The 19,161-nt window shown below is 40.6% G+C and overlaps 1 protein-coding gene across 13 annotated transcripts in view; it reads left to right on the top strand.

Annotated features, from left to right (window-relative positions):
• Positions 1–19,161, top strand: part of ACTR3B (actin related protein 3B) — a 169,984-nt gene that overhangs the window by 879 nt on the left and 149,944 nt on the right. For 11 of the 13 annotated variants that reach the window (XR_012507984.1, XR_012507985.1, XR_012507983.1 and 8 more), the window contains exon 2: positions 16,876–16,931. The exons of 1 other annotated variant lie outside the window; for it this stretch is intronic. Coding sequence is in view for 5 of the 12 variants with exons in the window: in XM_074366695.1 (XP_074222796.1) it covers positions 16,876–16,931 (56 nt within the window). In the remaining 7 variants the exon portion in view is untranslated. Of the gene's footprint in view, positions 1–16,875; positions 16,932–18,961; positions 19,031–19,161 lie in introns of those variants that run through there. One more of the 13 variants, XM_045514878.2, reaches the window with a different exon arrangement.

The raw sequence follows: 19,161 nt of genomic DNA, 5'->3' as shown, positions 1-19,161 counted from the left end.
TTTACATTTTGGGTGTGATTGCTTCTTTTGGTGGTGTTAATATATGCAAAAGTGACCTTAGAAGGTGTCCTGTACTTTTAGTGGCCCGAGCTTAGCTGGTTTTTGGAAGGTGCTCAGTGCATCCATCTAGCTGGTAGTTTAGAAATTCAGGCTTGCCTGCTTGCGTGGTAGATGAAGTACTTCATCAAATAGCCTGGAAATAAATTTAGCTTCTTAAAGATTTTTCAAGGTGGGATTTTAATCATTTTTTCCACAAAATATTCCATGGCATGTTCACCTTAGTCTTGATTCTTTTCTCTAGAGAAATGCACTTGATTCGGTTTCCTTGACAACCTTGTGGGGGTGTCTTCTTTAATTTGCTAGTCCATCTCCTACTGATCTTTCTTTCCTTTTGCTGCTGGAGCCACCAGTAGTGGTTACAGGCTGGAAAAAACTGCCTCTTGGCTTGTACTAATTTTCCTTTTTGAAATACGCCTTGTACCAGAAGTTTTGTGGCTCTTTATTTTAGAAGGTTGTTTCGCTACCCAAAACCCAAGCCAGAAACCAGTATTGATATTAACACCCCTCAGTTGTTGACTTCCTTATCCATCCTCTCCTCCCATGCATGATCTAGTATTCACCCCACATCTACCTGAGGCTAGGTTGTGTCAAGAGTGAAGGAAACAGGTAAAATAATTTTCCTTCTCACATTTGCATGTGCAATTTTTGTTTTTGTGGTTTTGGTCTTGTAAAACTATTGAAACACAAAGCATTTCTTAGTAGAAGCAATAAAATGTGCCCACAGAGTTTGTCATACCTTTAATATTAGTAAGCTGAGGACCTTACTCATCCTTCTTGCTATAAATATCTAAAATGTGGTGCTCAGTTTTGACCTTTTGAGGTAGGTGATATTTCACTTGGAGATGCAACTTCAGGTTATCATTGTTTTAAGGCCCAAATTTATATTACTGTCTTCAGGCTTCAGGCTTTGGTGTCGAGAGTTGGAAACAGTGGCCAGGAATCTTCCCAGTGGGTTTCACATGGACATATTTTGTCATGGAAACAGCCGTGGTTACTCATGAATTCCCAGGGTCCAGTGTATGGCCAGAAGAGCAGTCTGGGAGAGCCTACATTTACTTGAGCATTTTAGTAGTTCTTATATTTCCCGTAGAGCTAACATGGCTTTTGGATTGACTTTTACCTCAAAGTAAGATAAAAAGGGGGTAAAATGCAGATAAAAATAACTAGGACCACGGAAGAGAATGGGCCTGGGGAGTCACCCTTAACTACAGGTCGGTGGTGCAGCCGTCCCGCCTTACCTTTGGCCTTAGTCTTCCTGTCTGAGAAAATTACAGGAGAGTCATGGTCATGTGATTTTCATTTTAAGAAAGGGAGAGAAATACCTGTTTCGTAGGTGAAAAAGCTTTTTCTCGTACCAAATTCTAAAAGAAAATTTCACATTGAATTATGCATGGTAGACATTAATGGTTTAGTAGACAATGTACTAAACAATTTTTTTTTTTATAGCAAATGAATTTCTTCCTAGTATCCTGGCATCCTCTAATAAACCTGGGGCCACCTCAGTGAGCACAGGTGTGCTGGGGGCCAGGATAATAAGGACCAAGGCTCTGCTTGATCCAGAGGAAAAGCTTCGTTTATGCAGAATAGTGTTCAGAGAATATCTCACAGATATGAGTTTCACTTAACTGTGCTTTTTGTATTTTTAAATATTTTTTGTATTTTTTAAACTTATTTTGAAAAAGTTTTGAATTACTGAAACGCTGCAAGAAGAGTACCAAAAAAACTGCTATATAATTTTCATCCAGTTTACTATTAACATTTGCTTTGTTGTTCTCTGTGTATCCATATACATTATTATTTTTCTGAACTGTTTGTAAGTTGCAGGCAGCATGCCATTTTATACCAAGATACTTCAGTGTATACTTTGTGAGAACAAGGACTTTCTTTCATGTAATCATTGGCCAACAATCAAAACCAGGAAATGTAACATTTATACAGCAGTGTTATCTAAGATGCCGTCTGGAACCCATGAATGGTCCCATTATGTCTCACGGACACTCAGCTCTCCTCCCTCGTCCAGCACCATACACTGGTTGCTTGTCATCATGTCTTTTTGGTCTCACTGGACCAGTTCCTTAGCCTTTTTCTGTCTTTCAAGACAGTGGCATTTTTGGCAGCCATTTGTTACGGATAGTGCTCCTCAATTCAGGCTCATCTGGGGTTGCCTTAGGATAGATACTGGGTGTGCATTTTTGTCACGAGAACCACAGAAGTACCACCAAAGCTGCTTTGTGCATCACTAAGAAGGCCTCTCCCCCAGCTTTACTGAGATATAATTGACATATAACATTGCAAAAGTTCAAGGTTATCATGTGTTGATTTGGTACGTTTACGTATCACAAAATGATTATCGTAGTAGCGTTACCAACACCTCCATCACACCACATAATTACCTTTTCCTTTTTTGTGGTGAGAACGTTTAAGATCCAGTTGTCCCGTCAACTTTCAGGTATGTGATACAGTACTGTTAACGGTAGTCAGTGTGCTGTTCATCAGAACCCCAGAACTTATTCATGTCAGAAGGCTTAAGACAGTTGATGAAGTTCAACTGGACGGTGATTTCCACTAGATTTCTCCACTGTGTGCTGTTTTCCCCTTTGTAATTAATGTCATTTGTGGCGAGATAGGAGATTATGTCAATACCCTGTTCTTCCTTAAACTTTCATGCATTATTGTCTGTATGGGTTATTTTGTCCAAAGAATTATGTCATTCTTACTGTATTCCATGGATTATTATTTCTTATTGCCATTATTTGTTTTGATGCTTAAATTTGTCCAGATTGTCCAGAAGCCCATTCAGGCTGTTCCTGGTGTTCTTTTGACGTGTCCCCATCATTTTTTTGAGCACTTTGTTATTATCGAAAGACTGCAACACAGCCTGTGCAGTGCAGACGTCTTTTTGTATGTTTTGTGGGAGTATCTCTGAGATAGGTTTCCAGAAGTAGGATTTCTGGGTCAAAGGGTGAGTGCATATGGAATTTTGCTGGACGGTGTCAAATCCCACTCAGTTGTGTGTCTACATCAGCAATGTCTGAGAGTGCCTGTTTCTTTTTACAGACTCACCAACAGAGTCTGTTGCCAAATTTTTGATTTTTTACCAGTCTATAAGGTAGGAAATGATACCTTATTGTAGTTTTAATTTGAATTTTTATATTATTATATGGGAAGATGAGCATCTTTTCATATGATTAAGAGGCATTTGCATTTCTGTTTTCTGCCTCTTCATCTTTATCCCATTTTTCTGTGGGTTTTTGGTCTTCTGCTTCTTTATTTTTAGAATCTTTTTGTTTTGGGATGTGTTAAGGGTCCCACAGACCATCCCCAGGTTCAGTGATTCGCTGGGAACAATCACGGGACTGTAGTGAGAAGGTACAAAGCAGAACAGCCAAGGGAAAAGGCACATGAGGCGGAGCCTGCAGGAAACCAGGAGCAAGCTTCCAGGGTCCTTTTCTCAGTGGAGAGTCACACAGACATGCTTACTCAGCATCCAGTAGTGATGGCACGTGTGAAGCATGGTTTACTGGGGAAGCTCCCTTAGAGACTCGGTGTCTGGTGTCTGAGTTTTTATTGGGGGCTGGTCATGACTCCTTCGACCTGGCACATACCCAGATTCCAGAGTCCCAGAAGGAAAGCAGGTGTTCAGCAGAAATGTATTTGCACGGTTTAAGCACAGTGAACCATTCTTAGCACTAGGGGAATGGTGGGGACCCTCCTGAAATCCCAGATGCCAGCCAGAGGCCAGGCTTATAAGCAGACCTTTGAAAGGAAAGCAGTCATAGCCTGTTACCTCTTTTCTGTGCATAGAGGTGTTAACCCTTTATGATACACGTTGCAAATACACTTTCCCTGTGTAGCATTAGTCTTTTGCCATGCAAAGATTTTTTTAAAGCAATCAGATTTATTTATGTTTTCCTTATTGTTTTTGGATTTTGAATCATAGTTAAGACATGTTTTTTCCCCTCATCCCCAGATTTTTATATATATATATAAAATTATATATATATATTTATTTAATGGTTTTATTTTTTCATTTAAATCTCTCATCCACTTGGAATTTATGCTGGAATAAGAGCCCACTCTGCCTTTTCTCCTTTTGGCTCTCTCATTTATCTCAGCATTGCTTATGAAAAGACCTCAGTGCTTGAAGATACCGACTTTATTGTGCACTAAGTTCGTCTGTGCAGTTGTGTTTATTTCTGGATTTTGTTTGGCATGAATCTGTTCATTTGACAGCACCACAGAGTTTTAATTACTGGGGCTTTAGAATGACTTAATATCTGATGGGGCTGGTCTTCCCTGCCAACCTCATTTTATTTTTGAGGGTTTCCCAATCTATTCTTGCTTTTTGTTTCTCCAAACAAACTTTATAATCAGCTTCTTTAGTTCTAGGGGGAAACTTACTTGATGGCATTTTTATTTGGGTTGTATTAAACTCAAAAGTTAGTGAGGACAATTAGATATATGATATTGTCTTCCCACTGAAGCATATGGTATATTCTTTCCATCAGTTGAAGTCTTTTTTGTGTCTTGTTGGGATATTGTGTTTACTGCAGGTTGATTTCTTGTCAGATTTACACCTAGTTATGTGATTTTCTTTTTTTGCTACTGTGAATGGTATCTTTTCTTTTGTTATATTTTGTTTTTCTTGAATATATTAAAGCTATTAATTTCTGTGTTAATTTTCTAATCTGCTGCTTTACAAAGTGCTCTTATTGTTTGTATGAATTTTTCCCTTGATCTTTACAGCTTTCCAGATACAGAATTTTGTCACTGGCAAACAGAGATCGTTTTTCCTCTTCCTTCCCATTTCTGGGAGCTCTAATTCCCTTTTTTTTTTTTTTTTGGAAACACTGCCGTGGCATTGCCTCTAAATAAAGTTAAATAGAAGTGGAGTTAGTGGGTATTATCCTTTTGTTCCTTACTCTAGTGGAATAGCGGAATAGAAATATTTAGTGGAATATTCAGTGGAATATGGTGGATTTCCTAATATTGAACCGCTCTTGCATCTGGAATAAATCCCTACTTGATCATGATGCATTACTTTTCGATGTGTAGGTAGATTCTGTTAATATTTTATTTAGATTTTCACATCAGTATTAGTATGAGTTATTGTTTAGTTTTTTGATGCATTCTTTGTCAGATTTTGGGATCAGTGTTACACTGTCTTCATAAAACAAACGAAGACACTTTCTATCTTTTGCTGTGCTCTGGAATAGTTTGGGTAATACTGAGCTTACGCAAGTTGTAAGGTCTTGGTGGGGCTTCCCCAGGGAGGCTGCCTGAGCTCAGTCCTTTCTTGAGAGGAGAGTCCTGCTGTTCTGTATTTCTCTAAGTCTGTTTAGACTTCCCATTGCGAGTGGAGCCAGTTTTGGTATGTTGCATTTGTCTAAAAAAATTCTATTTCATCTAGATTATTTAAATATATGTATATGGTAGCCTCATAATTTTTAAAAATCTCTGTTTTCATGGTCATTTTCCCCTGTATCACTTAAATTATCCACTTTGTTTTCGTCCATTTTCCTTCATGGCTCATCTAATGACTTGTCTGTTTTATGGATCTTGTTTTCAAAGGATAAGCTTTGGGGTTACTTACCAGTTCTATTGTTTTTCTGTTTTTTGACTCATTAATTTTTTCCTTTTAGCTTTTTTTCTTTCCTTTTTTAAAACTTTTGGACTGGGTATTAAATTCACTTTAATTTTCCCTTATATTGAAAAGGAATTTAATCCTGCAAAATTTTGGCTGGTCTGTCTTTAGCTATATGTATTCCTTACACAGGGGTATGGATGTAATTTCTCATTATCATTTTCAACGAATTTCTGTATTTTTCTTCTGAATTTCCCTCACCTCAGTATTTCTATACTACTATGCTTTAAAATTTTTAGGTGAAAGGGGCTTTTTGTTTCTGATTTTGTTTTTAATTTCTAGTTTTATTACATTATGAAAAGGGTGCTGCTTGTGTCCTCTTTAGACTGAGGCCAAGATATGGTCAATTTTGTTAACATTCTGTATGTGCTTGAAAAGAGGTGTGGTCTGGACGGGTGTGTTCAGAGTTCAGCATATATCTATATGAGTTATCTTATTAATGATGTTATTTAGGTCTTCCAGTTATTTTGTCCACTTACTGTCTTTGAGAACGGTGTGTTAAGTGCTCCTCTCATTGGTGTGTTTCTTGTTTATTTCTTCTTGCTTTATGAAAGTTATTGCTGCCTTGAGTGCCTAGATATTAATAACTTGTATCTTCTCCTGAGTTGTTGCTTTAGCATTATGAAGTGTTTTTTTTAGTCTGAATTCTACTTTGTCAAAAAATAAAAATATGCCAACAGATGCAAACTAAAAGAAAGCAGGAGTATTATTTGAATGCAATGCAAAAGGCTTTAAACGGAGCAAGTGGTTCATTTAAAAAATCTGATTTTATCAAAGTAACATGTGCACTAATTTAAAAAGTCAAATAGTGCTGAGAGGCTTATATGAAAACACAGAGGGTGAGTTCTCCCTGCTTTTCTCTGTCCTTTCCCAGAAACAATGACTTTCAACTTAAAATTTTTTTTTCAGGGGGGAATTATGTTTGTTTGTTTATTTATCTATTTAAAAATTTATCTGTTCGTTTTTTTGGGCAGGGGGAGGAAGGTAACTAGGTTTCTTTCTTTATTTTTAGAGGAGGTACTAGGGATTGAACCCAGGACTTTGTGCATACTAAGCACACACTCTCCCACTGAGCTATACCCTCCCCCAACTTTCAACATTTTTTCTAGACCTTCTGACATTTATAGACTTTAGTATTTCTAAATAATATACAAATCGGTGTATCTTTTGACTCTCAATTTTTCAGTGTCTGTTGATTTACTATTGTTAGATGAAGATCTAAATGTTACACTGCCTTCTCTGTTTTTCCTTTCCAGATCTCCTAATAGAGATATATTATTATATTTTCCAGTTGTGTCTGTGATCATTGTTTACATGATTGGCCTATGCTGATATACTTATTCATTGAAGAGTGTCATAATTACTTGTTTTTACTGAAGTTAATGATTACCTTATTTGTTCATTTCTTTTGCTTTCTTTGTATCATTGCTAATTATTTTCTATATTTTCAAGTAGCCAGTCTCTCAGTACAGTTTTCCACAAGGTCAGTCACATTAGAGACCCTGTCAGAGCCACTTTGCTTTTAGAGACATCCCTTTTGCAAACCTGTGTTCTATTTGGGCTTGTTGCTTTCCAGAAAGGTCTGCCGTGCAACCTGGGGCTCCCTTTGCAGTCTTCTGGGTGTTTGCTTTTCTCTTGGATTGAGCCTTTGTTTCCCAAATCACATTTCTTCCTGTTGCCTGCTTTACTCCCTGTGCTGGTGGTCCTTCAGAACGTAACTTTATTAGGTTGAAAGGGTGACTCAGTGGTACAAGACGTCTTGGTGAGTGCCTTTGACGTGCCTGAATCCTGAATCTCACATCCCGTCTGACTGGTGCATGTCTGTCATGCTGGGGTCTCCTTCCATCGTCACTGTGGGGCTTGACTAGCCTCTCTCGTATTTTTTTTTAATAGCCCCTCTTCTTTTTTTTGGTTTTCTCCTTTGTTTTGGTAGAGAGCATCCTCCAGTTGCTCTCTGAGAAGGGATGTGTGGGAGGTAAATTTCTTTGTATTCCTTGCTTGTTGGAAAGTATTTTTTCTTTAATCCCTCACTTGGTTGATCATTGGATATAATATTTGGAGTTGTAAGTAATTTTCTTTCAGAGTTTTGGAGACACTGATCCTTTGTTTTCTTGCTCCTGGTTTTGCTGCTGAGAAATCTGAAGTCTTTATAAATGACTTTGACTCCCCTTCCTCCCCACGTTCTGGAAGCTTGTAGAATTTTCCCTCTGTCACTGGTTTCTGCAATTTTACAAAAGTGTACCTTGAACTGGGTCTGTTTTCCTCCGTTGTGCTGGGTATTTGGTGAACTCCTTCAGTCTGAAAACTGGATTCTTTGAATTTTGGATAATACTTTTGAATTATTTTGTTTGTGTTTGTGTTTTCTTTTTCTGGAACTCCTGTTATTCACGAGCTGAGTTCTTGGGCTGTTTCTCTGATTTTTTTAAACCTTTTATTTTACATCATTTTATCTTTTTTTTTTTTTTTAACTTATAAGATGTTTCTCATCCTTCTCTTTAGTTTTTAAAAAATTTTTTACTTTGGATTTTTAATTTCCAAGAACTCTTTTTTGTTTTCTAAGTGTTTTTTTTTTCTTTTTTCTTTCATAGCATCTTGTTTTTGTTTCTTGGATGTAATATCTTCTTATAGGATATTGATTATAGTGGGTTTTTTTGGTTTGCTTTTTGGAGGTGGTGTTGGTGGAGTTTCTCCCTACAGTGTTTGTTTCCTCCAAGTTGACATTTTGATTTGCCTGTTTTCATCCCTGTGTTTCATGGTAGAGGCTTTCCTCTGATGATGGTCACTTCTGGCTGTCTGCGCATGATTAAAATTCAGAGAATTAAAAAGCGTATTAGACTGTGCATGTGTAGATTTGGCTGATTGATTTTAAACTTCACCAGGGTTGATGTGGGCAAGTTGTTGGGTAATCTCTTGGTCTAATGATCTTCAGATCTTCCCTCTTGAGCTGCTCAGTTTCCCCAGTTTCCTCCTCTGCTTGGAGGTTGGGGTCTGGGTGCTAGTGTCTGAGAGCCAAGTGGTGGGCAGAGAAGCTGTGGGAGAGTGTGTCTCTGCCATCAGCTCTTTACTCAGTCAAGTAACCCCTTTATTTTCAGAACAGTTCCAGGGCTCACTCGTGCTGGGGGACTTAGAGTCCAAAGACCCTTTGTGTTACACTCTCCAGAGTCCGTGTGCGGAGAGCGCTGGGGTCAGGGAAGAGCGGCTGCCTGGCCGTGTGGGGCAGGAGTGGGCTGTCTCACCTAGGCCCTTTCAGTCCCGTCTATCCACAGGGGCCTGTGCGGCCCTTTGGGACCTGGGGTCTGTGCTGGGCTGGTTCTCAGCTTCCCCTGCTGGTTTCCTTACATCTCTGCAGCCACTTCCCACTGACTCATTGTTATTCAGGGCCAAAAATTTGCTGTTGCCTCCTCTTTTTTTCTCCCTATTGTTGTCGTTTATACATCTTAAAATCATTCTGCTTTGGTTTTAGTGGGGCTTCGGGACAGAGTGAAATTAGATCATATGTTTAGTACACCATTTCACCTTGGAAGTCAGAGGCCACACCTATGATCCTGTATGTACCAGACACAGAGCAAAAAATGCTGCCTGTAGAAGAAGAAATGGACAAGTGCATTGGGTCATGTGAAATTTACAGATCAAATAGACAAAAAGAAGAAAGGATTAGATTTAGATAAAATAATGAATAAATTTGAACTTACATATTTAACTCTGTGTCCTGTAAACAGAGACTACCCTTTTCTATATGACACCCGAGGGAGTGTTTGAAGAACTTAATCATATAGTAATTTACAGTGTACGGTGTGGGGAGTGTGTGTTGTTTAGAACTCTATCATTAGTTTTACCAAATTGCTTTCTAGGACAGTGTAGTCACTTTTATTTTTTAACTGGGAAAATCTTAGGGGGGAGTAGAATTATTCTGGTTGAAATTTGCAGTTTGAGACTGGACCTCATAAGGGGTCTCAATCAAAAGAACTTCCCTGCAGGATACAGTTTGAAAAACACTGTTCAAGATGTGACATTTCCACGTTCGAATATAAATTAATTGAGCTTCTATTGTCACCTTCTGCTCTAGACACGTGGCTGTAGGAGGAATTTCAGCTCTACATAAGTATGTGGCGTTGACAGTCAGGTTAATCCTCCTCCCAGCCGACAGTTACTGCTGTGGGGAGAGAGTGGCCTTTAACAAGAGGCAAAAAGAAGGACCTTTTAAAATGGGGCAAACAAGGATATATTGTACTTAAAAAAAGAGGCATTAAAGGGATGCACAGAATAGATGGGTGGAAGGCAGAAGTGGGGTAGATGGGTGTGGGAATGGGATTGAGACTTCTCATAGACACCTTTTTATGGTGCTGTGCAGTTTGAATGTAAGAACACATTTGGCTAAAGGCAGAGTTGTAACTCTTGGTATTGCTTTATGCAGCTGTTGATTCTGTTTCCATATTTCTGTCTGTCCTGATTTCCATGAGGAAAGTTCCCAGGATGGGATGCATGGAAGGTGGCGCTGAGTTTGAGAACGTGGCTGGCAATCTGTAAGCAAAGTTTGTGTGTGTTTTTGAGAATGATGCTTGTCTCCACCATGCTGGCTGTCCTTTGGGAAGGTAGTGTTCAAATAAACAAGCAAGAAACCAAAGCCTTTTAATGTGAAACTCATTGATTTTGATTCTTTATGTACATGGGTTTGGGAAAATCTGATTGATGTATCTCTCCATGTACCAGATAAATCAGATATACACAGAACTGGAAGAGAAACAACGTGAAATTTTAGTATAGGGGAGGGACTTTCAGAGTAGAGACTGCAATGGAAATTGTTCAGGAAAATAATTGGTAGATTTGGTCACCTAAGTTGTTTAAACAATTATATTTAAGGAAATGTATAACTGAAGGTATACAAACCGGGAAAAACTAGTAATATAGATGGGCAAGCATTAATATCCTTGGTATGTGAGAGTTTATACAAATTGATAAGACACTAAAACTCTAGAAGAAAAATTACCTAAGGACAATTCTTGGGAGAAACGCATGTCACCATTACATATCAAATAACATTCAGTCATAAAATAAAATTACTGACAAACGAAATCCTTTTACTTTTTTGAATTAGGAGATATTGTCCAGCAAAGGTAATATTTAGTGCTGAGGCGGGAATGCTCGTTGATGAGCTTGTACCAGTGACGAGACTGAAGCAGGGAGGGTTATCTACTTGCCAAAAGTCGCGTAGCTAGTGCTGCTTTTTGAACCCAGCATCGTGGGCCCCGTTAGCTCCCTGACATTATAAGTAGATACTGTTTTGCAACTGTTTTCAAGTCATGTTGTTTATCTGTGTGTGGCCAGTAACATGAATCTGCTCCGTTTTGGATGGTTGTATACATTTTATTTAACGATCGCAGTATAACTTACTCAGTCTATCTTCTGTGGAATGGCATCTGTGTTTCCAGTTTTTTTGTTGTATTGCTGTTGTAATGTTGTAGAGAACATTTTTTTGTGCATACCTGTTTATACATGTAACAGGGCTTATGTGGCATAAATTCCTAGAAATGCACTATTTGGACAGTAGGGTGTATGCATTTAAAGCTGGATAATGGGATGTTTGCATTCACGGTGTTAATAGATAATGAAACCTCCTTTTGTAATGAGACTTCAGCCTTTTACTAATACCTGGGTGTAATTTACTACCACCTTCCTCAGTGTTGGGCCAGGTTTTGAATGGCTTTCTGTTCCATTTATAGGTGACTTTAGTGATAGGTGATGTTCCTTTTAAAGCTATCGACCCTCCTTCCTATGTGAGCAAGGTGTGTCTCCATTTACGTGTCTCCTTGTAAACCGAGAGTTCCTCTCATCCTGATTTGTTCCCGTGGGCGGTGTTGTTCCCTGTGGTTGCCATTGTGAATGGCATCTTCTCACCCAGTATGTGTTCTCCCTTGTTACTGTTTGGTAGGAAGGTTGCTGATTTTTTTGTCTCTTCGTTGAGTAACTGGCCATCTTACTGAACACCCTGTTGCTTTTAGTTTTTCACTTAATGTCCTTAGGTATCCCAGGTTTATAATTAAAATTTACAAGTAAATTTTGTCTCCTCCTTCCCAGTACTGTACCTTTTATTTAGTTCTTTGTGGTTTGTATTACCTGGTTCTTCCAAAACAATGTTAAATGAGAATAACGGTGGCGGGTGTCCTTGGCTTAATTCTGACTTCAGTAGGACTGCTGCTAGTTTTTCATTATGTCTTGATTTGAGAGATTTTTTTCCCCTTATTATCTCTTCCTAAGGATTAAATGTTTCTGTTTTGAGCCTGTTTTTTCACTGCTACTAGATTTTTTTTCACCACATCTTAATTACATAAACAGTTTGAATTGAAAAGCATTTCCCACATTTTTTTCATTGAATACCTAAACACACAGTGCTCTGAATAGTAAGGCAGAGTAGGTAGGTGTGAGTCCTTTGTCCTGAGCCTGTGACCGCTGCGATGCTTCAGCACCAAGAGTGCGTTTTGTTTGATGATGTGGTGGGTGGGAGACGGTTCGTTGGAACGTGGGCCTGAGAATGGGGAGCTTGCGTTATGTAAAAATGTAATGTGCATGTAGCATAGTTTAGTCAGTGATCCCAGGCTGGCTGGTCATCAGAACCCTGGTTGGGGGGGGAGGGGACAGGGGATGTTTAAAGTGCAGATGCCCAGGCTCCTGCTCTGTGATTCTGGGGCAGGCCCTGGGAAGCTGTATTTTTAGAAGTTTCCCAGGTGATCTGATCAGCCAAGCTTGGTACCTTCTTCCTAGATGCCTACCCAGATGATCTTAAACTTGCCTGCCAGGTGGCACAGGCCGTGCCACCATGAAAAACTTGATCTGAAGTCACGTTTCTAACAGGTGGACATTTTGAAGAACATTTTGAGGACCAGGGTGGTTTACCCTCCTCTCCCTCTCAGCATCCTCATACATGCCTGCTATGTAGTTTCTAGCTAGTGAACTGGCTGGAAATGTTTTTTGTTTGCATAAATGGTGTTCTGGACACTTTTCATTTTTAAGAGTTGTGTTTTCTTGATTTTTGGGGTTCTGTTCTTGGTGTAGCTGAGCTATTATAAGATCGTCTCTTGGGGGAAGGCCAATCCAGCATTGGGGGGGACCTCCTAGGAGAGACTTTCAGGAGGAGCACTGCCAGTTACATTCATGGTGTCCTATTTAGGAGGTTCTCATTGAGGTTCCACTTGAGCCTGTATTAATGAAGGTTCTGTTAAAATTTTAAATGTGAATGTCTCTTGGAAAAAGTCTCGTTAGATGTTCATTACCTTGTGATCGTTCAAAGTACAAAAACCGCAAGTGTATTTGATGTTATGTAAAAAATAGTGCAGGAAAACTTAAAGACGGTAAATTACCCTAGCATGACCTGAGGAGTTTGTGCTCTTGCCAGTGTTTTTAATGGTTTCGGTTTTGCTAGAATGGGAGTGAAGGCCTCACAGTAAGTGGTTAATAGATACAAATACCGATACATCTTAGTGTTAGTTTGCCTCAGTTGTGAAAACCATTGTTTGCTTAATGGAATTGCTGCAGGGGGTGCCCACGTGGCTCTGTGACAGAAGGCCTCCTGCGATTCGCGGAGAACGCGGTGACTTCAGCATCTGAACAGTGCCCTCGCAGCCGTTGCCGAGTGGCATGTGGCGGTGGCACCATCAGTATATAGTTGAATTTTAGAGCTTTGGCCCAAAAAGTGCTCCCGTCTCTGGCTGCTGTGGGCCATTGTTTGTGGCTTCAGGGCGTAGAACTTGGGGCTGAAGATGAGACAGCTGTTGAAGGGCATCTGGTGTCTTTAGTTTCACCACTGGTACACTTTGTCTCCACCACTTCACAGATCAGTGTGTCTGTGTGAGTGGGCACAGCAGACTGAACAGTATGACTGGGGACACAGAACATACTGTTTTTTTCCCCCAAAATTTAAATTAGGAAATATTTCAAACATACAGAAAAATAATAGTAAAAAACCCTAAAACATACAGACAGCACTATTGTAGTGCTCATTCTGTCTGTTCGTGTATTTACTGTATTAACTCACCCAGCCTAGAAAGTAAGTTGTATTATGACCATCTTTTTACAGACAAACAGATACAGTGAGGTAATGTCACTTGCCCAGAGTTACACATTTGGCAAATAACAGAGCTTAGGTTTGAACTCAGGCAGTCTGGAGCTAGAGTGCGTGGTCTCAACCAGTACAATACACTATGGCCTTGCAGAAATACAGGAAGTAATATGATAGACATGAGGGGTACTTAGCACCTGATTTTAATAAATGTTAACATTTTACTGTACAGTTGACCCTTTGACAACACTGGAGTTAGGGACACCAACCCCCTCCCCACAGTCAAAAATTCACATATAACTTTTGATTCCCCCTAAACTTAACTACTGATAGCCTACTGTTGACTAGAAGCCTTACTGATAACATAAACGGTTGATTAACACATACTTTGTATGTGTTTTATGTCCTGTACTCTTAAAGTAAGCTCAGAAAGGAAAATGTTGTTAAGAACATGATAAGGAAGAGAAAACACACTTGCGCTGTCCTGTCGTTTGTTTCTGGATGCCATAGGTTTACATCACCTGTTTACAGGATGACCCACCTGTCAGTACCTCATCAATATTCTCTTATGCAAAACACGGTAGCTGTTACATGTATTACTGACAGTAGACATCAAAAGTGAAAAGATTATGTGAGAAAGAAATTCCTGCTTATTCACAGCGCAATTCGTGCATTGATAATGAGGAAGCAGAGAGATGATGGAAGCCTGGTGTGATCGGTATGATGGCTTCTTGGTAGTCTTGCCTGCACACTAATGAGTGAATCATTATACAGTTTCTGTGGCGTATAGTAGTCCAGTCATGTTCACAGAACAGTATTGGAGACGTTACTACGTTTCAAACACCGCCGCTCACCTGTGATGGTAGACTGATCTGCCCTTCTCCAGTTACTGGAGGAGAGGGGCACACTGTGCGGTAATGTAACTCTTCGAAAGGCAAGTTATAAAACAATAAGAAGACCAAGAGACTATTAATTTTATATTAAAAAATCACTCACCTTATGCTTGTGTGAGGATAGGTTATCCATTTCAATACAAGCCTTGCACACGATCTGCTACACACCTATTTGTCTGTTTATTGAAAAAAATCTGCACGTAAGTGGACCTGCACAGTTCAAACCTGTGTTGTTTGAGGAGGTCAACTGTGTTGCTTCGGGGTTTCTTTGTTTCTTTTTTTTAGAGTAACCCTGTTACACAAAAACAAATGTAAATGAGAGATGGCATTAGACTATGTCTTTGGCCTTTTCTGGTCCCATCAAGTTGTTTTTCTGACTGTCAGCATCCCCGTTTCCAGCACTGGCTCCTCCCCCAGCAGCTCGACAGCGATTGCCTTTTCTACATGGGGAGGAACTTACTCAGCAGGTGTTTGTGGGGTGTCTGCCCCAGGCCAGACCATGCCAGGGTTGGAGACACAGTCAAGAAAAAGGACCCAATTCAGATCATCCTGCAACTCATAACCATGGGGGAAGGTGGATTTACTTAAGTACAAGGAGCATAATTTTGGGGGTGTGTGGAAGGGCCCCGTCATCACGCCCCATGGTGATGTGGCCTATTAAGAGCATGGACTTGGGTGTGATGCTTTTAGTGACTTCTGGCCTACTTGTTGGCTTCTCTGGCTTCTCTAGCCTTGGGTCAGTAGTTCAGTTTATGTTTGTTGTTTGAAGTATACTTCCAGAAAAATGGTTCAGTTGGGATGATCTGTAAGTTTTAAAGTTCGGTGTATGTTGCCTGCCTTCTGGAAAGCCCCTGGGCTCTGAGTTTGGGCCCTCCCTGTGGGTCTGCCGAGCTCTGGAGTTGTGGACTTGGATTCACTTGGTTTGTGTGCTCTGGTAGAACTTGGGAGTGCCCTTGGATGGGTCTTGCCTTTTAGAAACTCCTTGTAGGGCCTGAAGGGTCTCGGGGCCTGGCCTTGCCCGAGCTCTTGCGACACCGAGTCCTTAAGTCCTTGGAGACTGAGCAGTAATGCACGATGTAAGCGGCGCTGACTTGCTTTTCTTTTTTTTTTTTTTTTGCATCCCTAAACCTTATTTATTTACTATGTGTTCAAAAATAGTAAAATCAGCATATGGTAAAATACATTTAAAAATCATAACGTTAATTTATTAGAATTTGGAATATATTAATCACATTGAAAAAATTTAGTATCAAGCATCTTGAAATTACGTGTAAAATGGAATGAATTAATAACGTCCCTCTTAGCACTGCCAGGCTGTGCTGTTCCTTGTGAGCAGCAGTGCAGAATGCTGGCTGCCCGTCCAGCCCGGCGGCTCGCCCCAGTGGGCCTGCAGGGGGAGCGGGGCTCAGAGTCCTTCCAGGTTTGCGTTTCCGGCAGATGGTTGAGTGGTGGTCCCCCCTCCCCCGCCCTTTTTTTTTTTTTTTTTTTTCATTTAGGAGATTAGCAAATGCTTTTGGAACAGATAGTAGTATTTTGGCATTCATTTTAGCTAAGACTTTTGGAATCCATCGTGCGGAGTATCTTGACAGAAAATGGGCTCGTTTTGAAATGAGATGTTAAGAGATGCTTCTGTCAGATATTCTCAGGAGTGGCAGTAGCTTTTCTAGACATATGCTATGACATTTTAAGAAAATTATATAATAATTTCCTCACCCCCCTAAAAAGTTCATGAAGTTTGGGAAGTAAGTACACTTCTCTGAGAGCCAGCTCTGAAATTAGAGCCTGCATATTTAGATTTTGGTTCTTTCTCTGTTCGTTAGCTGTTTGGCTTTGGGCAACTTAGTTAACTTTTCAGTGCCTCAGTTTTCTCATTTGCAAAACATGGATAATATTTACTTTCTTTGCAGGGTTTCTGTAAAAATTAAGAGTATAAAAGCACTTAAAATGATTAGGGATACACAAATGCAATTTATGTGTTAATATATGTGCAAGAACTTTTCCAGTAGAAACAAGCGTAATATTTTACGTTTTTGTAACTGCTTGCTTACCTGAAACTAGTGTTTGATTGTCAGTCATCACAAGCTCTTGTTTTTTTTTTTTAATTTCAAGGGAATATTTTGAGACTTGATATTTTAGGACTTGGAGAGCTTATATTAAAAGACATTAATGGAATATAGAGGAGAGTATTATTGTCTAAACATGTGTTGATGACTTTGTGCTTTTAGGTATACCAAGCTTGGCTACGCAGGCAACACTGAGCCACAGTTCATTATTCCTTCATGTAAGTAAAGCTCCACCCTCGCTTTATAAAGGATTGTGTTTCTCAAAATTGTTATAAGCATTCTAATTCTGTTTTTCAAGGCATATTAATTTACTTGCCATCTTCTTTTAGAGGATTGTTCTGGTTACTGGGGAGTTATTTGACATCTGGTTCCCGAGTATTTCTGTTGGCTGTGGCTGTTACCCAGAAAAACCCCCACTTTCTATTCCTTTGGTTCTCTTCTGATACAGTCCTTTGTCACAGTCACTGGAGTTTCAGCTTGGGTGGTTGGCAGGGGCCTTCATGCAGTCGTAAATGTCTGAGCTGCTTGGAAGATGTAAATCTGGTTCCTGAAGGTTAATTTGTAATTTTAAGCGAGCACAGTTTTATTAACTTAGCACCTTGGTGGACTGAATGTCTGTTGTACTCACTGTATTGTATTCATTCTATCAAAAGACCTTTTTTTTTTTTTGAAATGAGAGACCTGATGACTGTTTTATTGCGTTCAAAAATGTTCTGTTTTTGTTTAAATTTTAGTCAGTAGAGCATGATAAAGGAAGAAACGTCCTGACATTTTGGGAAGAGTGCGTCCTGCCCACTCTTTATTCACAGGAGACCCCAGGGTCAGGTCGGTTGTCCACAGCGTAGTATTCTTCTCTGAAATTAAATTCTGGGTTATTATTTGGAGACAGTTTACCAGAGAGTAAGGTGTATCAGTCAAGAGTGAAGTGAAATTCTGCCTCTTAAAATGTAGCACTTGTAAGATTAGTTGTGCTTAGAAACTGTAAGCTGTTTCGGGGTCGGGGCGGTTGGATAACAGGCTCTCGTGACCAGCGTGGAACGTGGGCGCTGAGGTGGGTGGGGGGGGGCTGAGCTATTAGTTAGTATTTATTCGAGGGGAGACCAAAGGTGGGTGTGGGCATTCGGATCACCAGAAGTTGTATTCCAGCTTCCTTGAGGATATCTGATTGTCCTTGTTCCAGTGCCTTGCTTGCTGGATAGCTGGTCGTGGATTTGCTTTCCTAGATCTGTTTTGTTACCGTGATGCAGTGCCCTTGCTAGTAGGCGTGGCTGGTCTTCTGCTTCCTCATTTTGAGTCCGTGATTTGGCGTGTCAGTTCGCTAGGGCTGCCATGACGAAGCACGGTAGACTGGACATCGTCAGCACGGAAATTAACTTCAGCACAAGATCAAAGTGCCATTGGGACTGGCTTCTGGCGAGGCCTCTCTCCTGGGCTTGCAGGTGGTGCCTTCTTGCTGTGTCCTCACGTGGCCTTTCTTCCTGTGCGTGGCTGGGAGCGAGAGACCTCTGGTGTCTCTCCCTCGTCTTAGAAGGACACCAGTCCCATGAATTAAGGCCCCATCCTTATCACCTCATTTGACCTGTATTACTTCCTTAGAGGCCCCATCTCCAGATATAGTCACATGGGGGGTTAGGACTTCAACATACGAATTTTGAGGGGACACAGTTCAGTCCAAAACAATTGGCATTCTGTGGGATAGATCAGTCTTTCGTGAATTTTATTATTTATTGTGAATGCCACAGAACTTGATCGTTCTGTGCTGAATTGATAAATTGGACTTTCTGATTTTCAAAGCGGATTAGATTTAACCCTGTTTTCACAGTGTAGCAGCTCTGAAAGGCTGACCTTGCACCTTTTGCTTTAATAAACCTGCCAGCAGCGTTCACGTGGCTGCCCCCGTTAACCTGTCAGCCTTAGTAGAGATGGGGATTGAAGCCCGTTATTAGCAGGATCTCACTCACTGTCAGAGGCACGGCAGCTCTCAGATGGGTGCTGTCAGAACCTTAGTGGTGGCAGAAGCTAGAAAGGAAAATGTCAAGGAGGTGGGAGTGAAAGAAGAGCTCTATTGTTGGCTGAATGTGTTTCAAGAGCTGGAGAAGCCCCAGGAGGGAGTGTGAGGTGTTTGGGCAGAAGTGGATGTGTTGGGACAGGTGGACGGCCCTGGTTCCCTTGGGCAGGTGGCCTGCTGCTTGTTTTAGTCCTGGGAGCTGAACCGTTTTTCTGGTTACAGAGCCTCCGTTCACAAGGTGAAGTTCAAGATGCCAAGTGGCTTCCAAAGAGAAAAGGTGGAGCTTTTGTGTATGTGTGTGGATGTGTGGTGAGTCTGGAACAAGGCTTTCTGATTCTGGTGGGTGCAGAGGGGAGGAACACCCGGAGTGCACAGGCCGAAGTCACACCTCCCAGCAGAGGGTGGCAGGAGGTCTGGTTGGGAATGGGGGGAAGGGCCAG

The sequence above is a fragment of the Camelus bactrianus genome, chromosome 7 (genome assembly GCF_048773025.1).
Source record: "Camelus bactrianus isolate YW-2024 breed Bactrian camel chromosome 7, ASM4877302v1, whole genome shotgun sequence".
Classification (NCBI taxonomy): Eukaryota; Metazoa; Chordata; class Mammalia; order Artiodactyla; family Camelidae; genus Camelus; species Camelus bactrianus.
Note: the sequence above shows the minus strand (reverse complement) of the source record. Positions and strands in the feature narration are given on the sequence as shown.